Source organism: Anser anser (genome assembly GCF_964211835.1).
Source record: "Anser anser genome assembly, chromosome: 18".
NCBI lineage: Eukaryota > Metazoa > Chordata > Aves > Anseriformes > Anatidae > Anser > Anser anser.
The window spans coordinates 4,298,577-4,308,264 of NC_139739.1; the positions used below are offsets into that span (position 1 = coordinate 4,298,577).

Here is a 9,688-nt window from a genome sequence, read left to right on the forward strand (position 1 = left end):
TTGTGTTATTTCAGTCCACCCCTCCAGCCCTGAGCGCCCTGCGGCAGCACGGCGCGTGCAGCTCCCACCCCACGGGTGTGAATCGCCCTTCGGAGCTGGTGACACGCGAGGGCAGAGCCCAGGGCCAGCCCAGCAGAGACACCCCAGGACATCGGTGATGGCACGGCACACTTACCTGGCAAGCAATTTAGTCCAAAGGCTTTCTCCAGTTTAGCACGAGCCTCGATTATCCAAGCTCATTCCTTGAAGGCCACAAAGCCCCGGAAGTTTCTTTCCTACCACTCTTTCAACCCAGTATAAATTGCCATTAACATCACCCAAGACAAACCTTGCTTTACCTCCCGGAATCCCACCCTTCCAACCTCGATGCTGTAAGATTACTTCAAGTCCCACTGAGGTCTGTGCTCAGCTGAAAACATTATTCCAAATCCTAGCACCCCCTCTTCTACCCACCAGCACGTAATACTGCCCAGCATTGCCTGGAATACTTCTGATTTTTTATTTAACTCCAGGCCCTTTTCCCCATTTCCCAATCTAGAGTGCAGCGCAGTCAGCTACTTATGACCTCCAGCTTACTGCGAAGTAGCTTAGCGGAGATTTCCCTTCTGTCAGCATTCCCGGAGTGTGAGAACCGCTCCCTAACACTTCAGCTCACTAATACCATAATATTTCCACTTCACGGAAAGATGGGACCAAAGTGCATCCCTAAAGGTACCCCTTAAGCTAGTACTTCTTGAAGTTACGGTCTGCTTGACAGGCTCGAGCTGGGTAAAAAAAAAAAGTCAACCCAGTAACTGACTGAAGGCTTAAACAGCATCAAGCGGCTGGTTCGAGGGATGCAGGATCCCTGTTGACATTCTCAGCACTGCACTGTGAGAGGAGGTTGCCGGCCTTTGAAGGAACTTGAGCTTACCATCCTGATGGCTGTTACTACATTAGTGCATAAACACTACGGGCAGCACCCAGCCCACCACCAGGAAAAGCAGTGTTATTGAAGCCTTCCGGCTCAGGAAGGACTTGCAGTTTTATGTTGCATTACAAACACACGCTTGCACAACGCTACCAGCTGCGTAACAACCGCAATTGGCACTGAACTCCTGTCAGCGCCTTTGATAGTTAGAGAAACAACTTATACACCCGCAGGAGAGCGGTATCACAAGTGTTAGTCACACTTGCCAGGTGTATGTAAGCCTTGCATAACAGAGTTTTGTAACACCTGTGTATTCAGGAAGTATGTAATTATACCGTATCTAACTGCAATTAAACAACTGAAAGAACTTCCCACATAATTTAAGAGACACCAGTTTTGTGGATGCAACAACTTTATTGGAATGAACATCTGCAGAGAAACTTCTAGTTGGAAGCAAGCAACAGATCTCCAGTTCAGTTACCACCCCTCAGGCGCAGCACGAGATGCAGGGTAGACTCCTTCTGGATGTTGTAGTCAGACAGGGTGCGCCCGTCTTCCAGCTGCTTGCCAGCAAAGATCAGCCTCTGCTGATCCGGGGGAATGCCTTCCTTGTCCTGGATCTTGGCCTTGACATTCTCAATGGTGTCGCTGGGCTCAACCTCCAAGGTGATGGTCTTGCCTGTCAAGGTCTTGACAAAGATCTGCATGCCACCCCTCAAGCGCAGCACGAGATGAAGAGTGGACTCCTTCTGGATGTTGTAGTCGGACAGGGTGCGCCCATCTTCCAGCTGCTTGCCAGCAAAGATCAGCCTCTGCTGATCCGGGGGAATGCCCTCTTTGTCTTGGATCTTGGCCTTGACATTCTCAATGGTGTCACTGGGCTCAACCTCCAAGGTGATGGTCTTGCCTGTCAGGGTCTTGACAAAGATCTGCATGCCACCCCTCAGGCGCAGCACCAAGTGCAGAGTGGACTCCTTCTGGATGTTGTAGTCAGACAGGGTGCGCCCATCTTCCAGCTGCTTGCCAGCAAAGATCAGCCTCTGCTGATCCGGGGGAATGCCCTCTTTGTCCTGGATCTTGGCCTTGACATTTTCAATGGTGTCGCTGGGCTCCACCTCCAAGGTGATGGTCTTACCTGTCAGGGTCTTCACAAAGATCTGCATGCCACCCCTGAGACGCAGCACGAGATGCAGGGTAGACTCCTTCTGGATGTTGTAGTCGGACAGGGTGCGCCCGTCTTCCAGCTGCTTGCCAGCAAAGATCAGCCTCTGCTGGTCGGGAGGAATGCCCTCCTTGTCCTGGATCTTGGCCTTGACATTCTCAATGGTGTCGCTGGGCTCGACCTCCAAGGTGATGGTCTTGCCCGTCAGGGTCTTCACAAAGATCTGCATGTTTGCCTGGAAGAGAAGACGCAGAGCTTTAGGCAGATGCCCCCTAAGGGCCGCAGCCCAGCGGCCAGCAGCCGCCCGCCCAGCACCCACCGCCCGCTGCCCACCGCAGTTGGAGCCCAGAAGGACCCGCCCCCGCCCGGTGACGTCACCATGGAGGCCCCGCCCACCCCACAAAAGGGGCGGGTCCAGGCCCCGCCCGCTCCAGCCCCGCGCGCCCGCCCTCCGCCATCTTGAGCGAGGCCGTCGCACCTGCGCGGCCGCCATTTTGCCGGCGGCTGGCCGGGCCCCCTCCCTCCCCCCCTCCCACCTCCGCCGACGGTTGGCGCTGGGGGGGAAGGGGGGGCAGGAAACGCCCCGGCCCGCGGCCCGCCGCCTTTCCCACCGCGCCTCCCTCCCCTCAGCACACATCCAGCCCTCTCCCGGCTGCCCGGCCCGCACCCAGCCCCACGCACAGCCTTCGCTCCCCCTTCACCCGCTGAGGCGCGGCGGTGCCCGGCCGCGCAGCACTCACCACAGGACCCGCGGGCACAGCGCACGCACCCCTGCCCTCAGCCGGCTCCAACTACGCCACAGACGCCGCTCCCGCCCCTTATATAGCCTCCTGCGCCCCGCCCCCCGCGGTGCGGATCACTCCGCCGCGCACTATTTCGCCGCCGTTCCGCCGGGCGGGCGCAGGGGAGCGAGGCCCAGCGGCGCGGAGGGATCGGCGCGCCGCGAGGTGATGCGGCTCTGAGGGGCGGGCGGGGAGCGGCGCCGAGGGCACAATGCGGCGCGTCGCAAAACCCGGCCTGGAGCTCACGGAGCGGGGCTGGGGAGCGCTGTGCGTCCGTTTGGAGACGTCTAATGTGGCTAAAAGCTTCTTGTCAGCCTCACGGTTTTATTCAGGGATTTTATTCAGCCCCAGAAGAGGCGTTCCATTTCAAACGTCCCTCGGTTTTCTTGCCGTGGGCACTGTGAGGGGCTGCTCCGCTCGCAGGCCTCGCCTGGAGGCTGTTGAGGAAAGGAAGCACTTCTGTGCAAAGAGCTGTGTGGTGTTAAAGTCTCCCATGCTCATCACATTGCTAAAGGGAGAGAAGTGGCAGTATGGCCTCCCCATCCTGGGCCAGGAGCGGGGTGAGACAACACAAAGTGCCAGGTAAAGCCTGCGGGCAGGGCCGTGCTAAGGCTCTCTGTGCTGCCATCGCCCCTGTAAACGTGCTCCTGGCACGGAGCAAAGGACAGAAAAACAAGACCAGTGTCCAGCCACACACACACACACCACCACAGCGCTGGGACGCCCACCAGGCCCGTGGCTGAGGCAGATGATGGGCAGAGACCGGGCAGAGACCGCGTCAGGTCAGGGAGGCTGCAGGAGAGGCAGCAACCTGGCAAGGGAAACAGGACGTGAGGAACGAGTGAGTATGGAGTATGTATCTGAGGTATAATGGAGTTTGCAACTCAGGGATAAGGCCTTGCCAACTGAGGTAAAATCAACCACAAATAGAATTAATAACGCTTATTTATTAACTGTAGGTCTCACAGAGCATGGTCTGTTAGGTCCGTGTTGCATTCAGTTGGCTCCTGTGCCATCGTAGTCAAAACGTACAGCAATTCAAGGGCGAAGCTGAGAACAAAATGAGGCTTTGTTTGCAAGATTCACTGGATGCCATTTGGTTCAATCCGCTTACAAAATCCTTCGTTTCTGTGCACCCAAAGAAAAACGCTGCCTACCGAACTGACGCGGCTGACACCCAGTGCTGCACACCAGTGGGAAGGGAGCGGAGACCCAGCAACAGCTTCGTGATTGGTTTGGGGGAAACCGGCCTGCGTTTTCCTGACACACGGAGCTTTTACAGGAGGGGAATGCTCTGGGGATCTTCCCAGCCTCTCCTGCCTTGCATTTGTATTAAAACACAGCATTGCAATCATAATCATAAAAAAAGAAAAAGCAGCTCAGACACCCAGGTGGTTTATCTGAAAAAAAAAAAAATCCACAAGTCTTTTGATTTTTGCTCAGAATGAGGTTGGAATCATGCTCAATGGCTTACAATGTATGCATGTATATAAACTAAATATTTGAATAGACTTTCCGTTTTAAGAGATCTTCCATCATCTGAAATTGAAAAATAATGCTAAGCTTATTCTTTAGTTACAGAATGTAACTCTGGACTAGTCCGCAAATAGTTGAAAAGGCACATGGCACTCTATTTCATGACAAGATAATTTTATAACAGCCATAAATTAAGATGGTACAGCGCTGTTCTTTATCTAATTTGGCTAGGCAGCCAACCACTGAGCGCTGTGGGTGAATTTCATAGAATCAGAGAATCACTCAGGTTGGAAAAACCCTCTAAGATCATCTAGTCCGACTTTTAATTTGTACCTGAACTCTGAAGCTTACAGCGAAATAGTGGAGCGACACGCTCCAAAAGCTTCAGATTCATGTTGTGTTCAGACTGCAAGGCAGATGTTATGCCCTAATGCAACCCAGTCCTTAAAGACGTCTGGTGGCTTGCAGGAGAACAATGCTTTCCCGTGCTGGGAGGAGCTTTCCACAAGCACAGCCACTTCATGTTTCTCTGACACCATCTTTGCAAGTAACCCCTTGCTAAGATTTCAGGACAAGCTTGGTGAATAGCAGGACAGCGTTCCTAGCAGACCATGACGTATTGTACTGACAAATATTGATTTCCTGTGCCCAAAACACTCACACTTTGTGCCTATTATTGTAAACTCTTTGCGGCAGGAACTGTCGTGTTCTTGTACCCCTGTGCAGCCTATATTCCAGAACTACAGCTGCTCAGAGAGATCCTGTCCAGTGAGCTACTTACAGCAGGGATCTGCGGACATACCAGTAGCATAGCCAAACTAACACCACTTAATAAATTACTACTCTGACAGGAAATGTCACTTACATGTGTCACTAGTCAGCAGTCCCCTACCAGAGGGAGCTGGACATGCTGTTGATAACTGAACAGGGTAAATAAAGCAGCTGGTAACTGAACTGGGTAGATAAAAGCTGTTTTGAGATCTGCATGGGCTCAGGTTTCTGAGCCGTACCTTTCATCCCTCGCAGCTCTGATGACTTTCCCAGTCCAGACACAGCCGTACGAGCCAGGCCAGCCCAAGATCAAAGCAGTGAGTTGTCTCCTGAGAAGCCCTCACACCCTGCTCCAAGCAAAGCCTGGTAATGCTGCCAAGACTCCAGCTGGCCCAGGACAGCCGAGGTGAGCAGATACCACCGAGCCAGCTCAGAGCCAGCAAGGCTTCAGGAAAAAACTCCCACAAGCATCTGAGCTGGTGAGTACGGGAACCTGCCATGTCCTGGCTTTTTTTTTGCCTTCTCCTTTGTCTGTTTCTGGGAGCGTGGCGCAGAGAGCCCTGAAGCAGCTCCGTGCCGCCTGCAGGGTTGGGCGGAGGCGAGCTCTGGGGCTGCGGCGGTGTCAGGCAGGGTGAGCCGTGCAGCATCCCCCAGATTTCAGGGTTTGCATCTACAGGGCCACAGCTTGGCAAGAAAATACCCAGCTAGGCATAAAAATCTTGTGTTTGCATAGTCCTGTAGAGAACCAAGTGACAAAAGAGCCATCTGGTGCCCCCGCGGGCCTTTCTGGGCTGCACATCCAGGGTGCAGAGATTCCTCCTGGTGAGCGCGACGCGGCAACCCTAACCCCAGGTAAAATACGGGGCAAAAACGGAAAGGGCACCGCTGGAGATGCCGGGGATTGAACCCGGGGCCTCATACATGCAAAGCATGCGCTCTACCGCTGAGCTACATCCCCCTGCCCCGCACTGCCCACCCTGCCTGGCGGCCAGGTCCGTGCCCCCCGGGCTGCCCCAGCGGGCACCCAGCGCCCGGTCCCACCCCGGGGGGCGGCCGCCGCTCGCCCCTGCTCCCTCGGGAGGCACCGGCAGGGCCAGGGCACGTCTGGCTGCACCGGCCGGGGCCTCCCCGGGGGGCGGGTGTGCGCTTCGTTAATTCGGCGGGTGGGGAAAGGGGCGACGGGAAGGGCGTGGGGGGGGGAGTAGGACGGGCAGCGAGATCCCTGGGCATGTCCCCCCGAGATCCCTGGGGCTGCTCGGCCCTGGGTCAGGCTGCAGTGGCACGCAGCAGCGCAGCACCCGTTTATTTATTTATTTCTCCGTCTTCGGAAATTGGAAAAGTGCAGAAAGGAAAAAAAAAATAATCAGTAATTCAAAAAAAAAAAAATCACAAGCCTCCCCGTCGGGGAATCGAACCCCGGTCTCCCGCGTGACAGGCGGGGATACTCACCACTATACTAACGAGGACGGTGCAGGCCGGGCGCACCGCGGGCCGCCTCACCGCCGAGCCCGCCGCCGCTCGGGCACCCGCCGCCCCCCGCCGCTGTCCCCGCCGGGACCCGCCGCCAAACGCCACGCGGAGCAGCCCTGCCTTCGACCGGGAGCGGGCCGCGGCCCCGCTCCGGCGGCAGAACGATTCGCCCGGGTGAGAAAAGGAGAAAGAAAAAATGAGAAAAAGCTCTGCCGAAACCCGGGATCGAACCAGGGACCTTTAGATCTTCAGTCTAACGCTCTCCCAACTGAGCTATTTCGGCGGCCGAAAGCCCCCACGCTGGCTGCGGATACGACCCCGCCCCGCACCCGTGGGTGCCCTGCCCGCAGCGCGCTTCGGTCGCGAACGCGCGGGGGGCGCCCGCTGCCTGCGGGACGGCGTTGGCCGGGCGGGTCGGGGCTTCCCCCGCCTGTCCGCGCTGCTCTGCTAACCCCGGGAGAGCGGGGCTGGGTCCCCAGGGACCGCACAGCAACAGCCGGAGGGGTGCCCGCAGCGCGGCTGCAGCCCGCTTCCCCTGGCAAACAAACAAACAAACAAAAAGAAAGTAAAAAATAACAAACCTGCAAAAAGCGTGCTCGGTTTTAGCGGTCTTGAGATGCAAAGCGGACAAACGCTCGCCTACAACCCCAGCCTTACCAGTGACCGAGCGAGGACCCCTGGAGAAGCACGTTCCCCGCCCCACTAACTAACTAACGGCTTCCAGCACGTTCCAGCACCACCACGGGCCATAAAAAACTCGCAACCTCCCCGTCGGGGAATCGAACCCCGGTCTCCCGCGTGACAGGCGGGGATACTCACCACTATACTAACGAGGACAGGTGCTGGTGGATCTCCCCCGGGTGCCGCTATAAGGCCCGGAGGCGCCGCAGGCTCCGCTCCCCGGCCCGGCCGTGCCGCTGGGTGCAGGGGGCGGCGGGGAGCGGGGGCGGCGGGGCCGGGAGCGGGGCCGCACGGCGCTGGGGACGGCTGGGAGAGCTATGTCTGCGCTGCCGGGACAACATTTGCCACCACGGGGATGTAGCTCAGTGGTAGAGCGCATGCTTTGCATGTATGAGGCCCCGGGTTCAATCCCCGGCATCTCCACTTTTTCGTTTTCCTCCCCGCACGTGGTTTAAAGCTGGCCGTGAAGCCAGCTGCTCGTCGAGTTTCCGAAAGATCCGTAATTTCAGCTCTGTCGCGTGTAAATAGGCTCCGTGTCCGTTTTCCTGCCCGCGGCTGCCGCTCCGCACTGTGGCATTCCAGCATCTGTCACACGCACCCAGCTACCACAGGGTATTTCCCTTGCTCTAAAAAAAAGCTGATATTTCTGCAGCGCTACATATTCCTGCCACTTGTATCCTGGCCTGCAGCGTCTGGCACTGATGGCAGTTCCTGGGGGGCTGGTGGGTTACTGCCTGCACCTTTCACATTGCGGTGTTACGTGCAGCAGCAAATTAATACAGTGCGAGCAGGGGGGCTAGAAAAGGTGAAGAGTGGGTGAAAGGAAAGGGGAACTTGAGCTGCACATTTTCACACGAAGCTTGAGCAGTTTGCTTGTGCTGAAATTCAAGGGCAGAAACACAGTTGTCCAGACATGTTCAGAGTTTAGCTCTGAATTCCTCTCAGCTTCAAACTACTGCATCCTACCAAGCCTGAACAATGCTTCCCGGGCCCTTGGACGTCAAAGTGAACCGGGAAGAATTTCCCCCACGGTGGGAGTCAGCACAGGCAGGCAGCGGGAACAACCACAGACCCAAACGCAGAGTAGATTTATTCTCATTACCTCGCCAACCAGGGGATTCCCAAAGCAACACCCAGGCAGAGGCACGCAAGCGGGGACGCAGGAACCCTAAGCTGGGTCCATGCTAGGAGAGCACCAGCCTGTTGGTTTCGCCTGTTTATCAAGGGTTTGCACAGGCAGTTTTTACCACCGCACTGTGATCCTCGCTGTGCTTCTTTGATCTCCACTGTACCAAGGCTGGGAGCTGGAGCACGTCCGATAGCACGCCTCCGAGTCCACCGAACACCTCTGTTATCTGTGCAGACGTGCTACTTGCCAAACACGCAGAGCACAAACAGCAGTGGGTACAATTTATGTGCTTTCCTACATTACAATTGTGCAGCTTTTATTCATGCTCGTGACCTTGCAGCTGGAAATATTTACAATCCTCCTCGCCAATCTTCGCTTTTAACCCATTCCCCCCAACACCACAGCTGCACACGTGCCTGCGATGAAGGATGTCACCCGAGCGTCCATTCAAGGCACTGCCCTGCCAGCCCAGGGAGCAGACCCATCTCATCATTTTCCTTACCACCACAAAACCACAGAAAATAGTATCAAAGCTTAGTTAAAAAAAAAAAAAAAATCCACCCTGTGATCATATTTTACACTGTTGTACAGAATACAGTTTAAACAAGTGTTTGGACTGCAGGACTACTGTCTGTGCTAAGGACTAAAAAGGCCTGTTTTGTATCTAATAGCTCTCTAGATTGTTAAATGTACAACCTGTGCGGGTCTGCAACAGCTTGCTCTTATTTAAAACATCTGTCTGCACAGGATGACTATTGCTTAAAGCTTCATTCACAGCCAACACCTGTTACCTGATTTAATTTTGATAACACACTGGTGTTTTGGCACTTGCTGAGCAGTACTCACGCAGCAACAAGGCTTTATTTTTCCCAACCTGCCCCACCAGGGAACAAGACGGGTGGGAAGAAGCTCGGGGCGGACACAACCAGGAGAGCTGACCTGGCCGAAGGGATAGTTTCTGTGCCACGTATCATCCTGCTGGGAGCCTGGCTGGACATCAGCCTGCTTGTGGGAGGTGGCAAGCAGTTGCCTTTGCCTCATTTGCTTTGTTTCTTACCTCTTTTTATCACTTTAATAAACTATCTTTATCTGAACCAATGAGTTTTCTCACCTTTGCACTTATTCTGCTGGGTGACAGACAGTGAGCAAGCAACTCTGTGATCCGCAGCTGCTGGCCAGGGTCAACCCCTCACAAGGACTGAAGGTTCAGTCTGCATTGGGATCTGTAGTCACACATCAAGAAGGGCCCCACAAAGGTCTAAAATTGTACTTTTGGAACATCCTACATAGAAAATATTTCTCCCATC

At 55.3% G+C, this 9,688-nt stretch overlaps 1 protein-coding gene across 1 annotated transcript; it reads right to left on the bottom strand.

Annotated features, from left to right (window-relative positions):
* Window positions 1-1,304: 1,304 nt before the first annotated feature.
* UBB (ubiquitin B) lies at window positions 1,305-3,016 on the bottom strand. The gene is made up of 2 exons (XM_083804456.1): window positions 2,813-3,016; window positions 1,305-2,307 (listed from the first exon to the last, which is right to left on the bottom strand). The coding sequence occupies exon 2, from the start codon at window positions 2,299-2,301 to the stop codon at window positions 1,384-1,386; it is 918 nt and encodes a 305-aa protein (XP_083660582.1). The 5' UTR covers window positions 2,302-2,307; window positions 2,813-3,016; the 3' UTR covers window positions 1,305-1,383.
* Window positions 3,017-9,688: the final 6,672 nt, after the last annotated feature.

Excerpts from the sequence above, each read along its gene's own strand:
- UBB (XM_083804456.1), bottom strand. The coding sequence starts at position 2,301 with ATGCAGATCTTTGTGAAGACCCTGACGGGCAAGACCATCACCTTGGAG.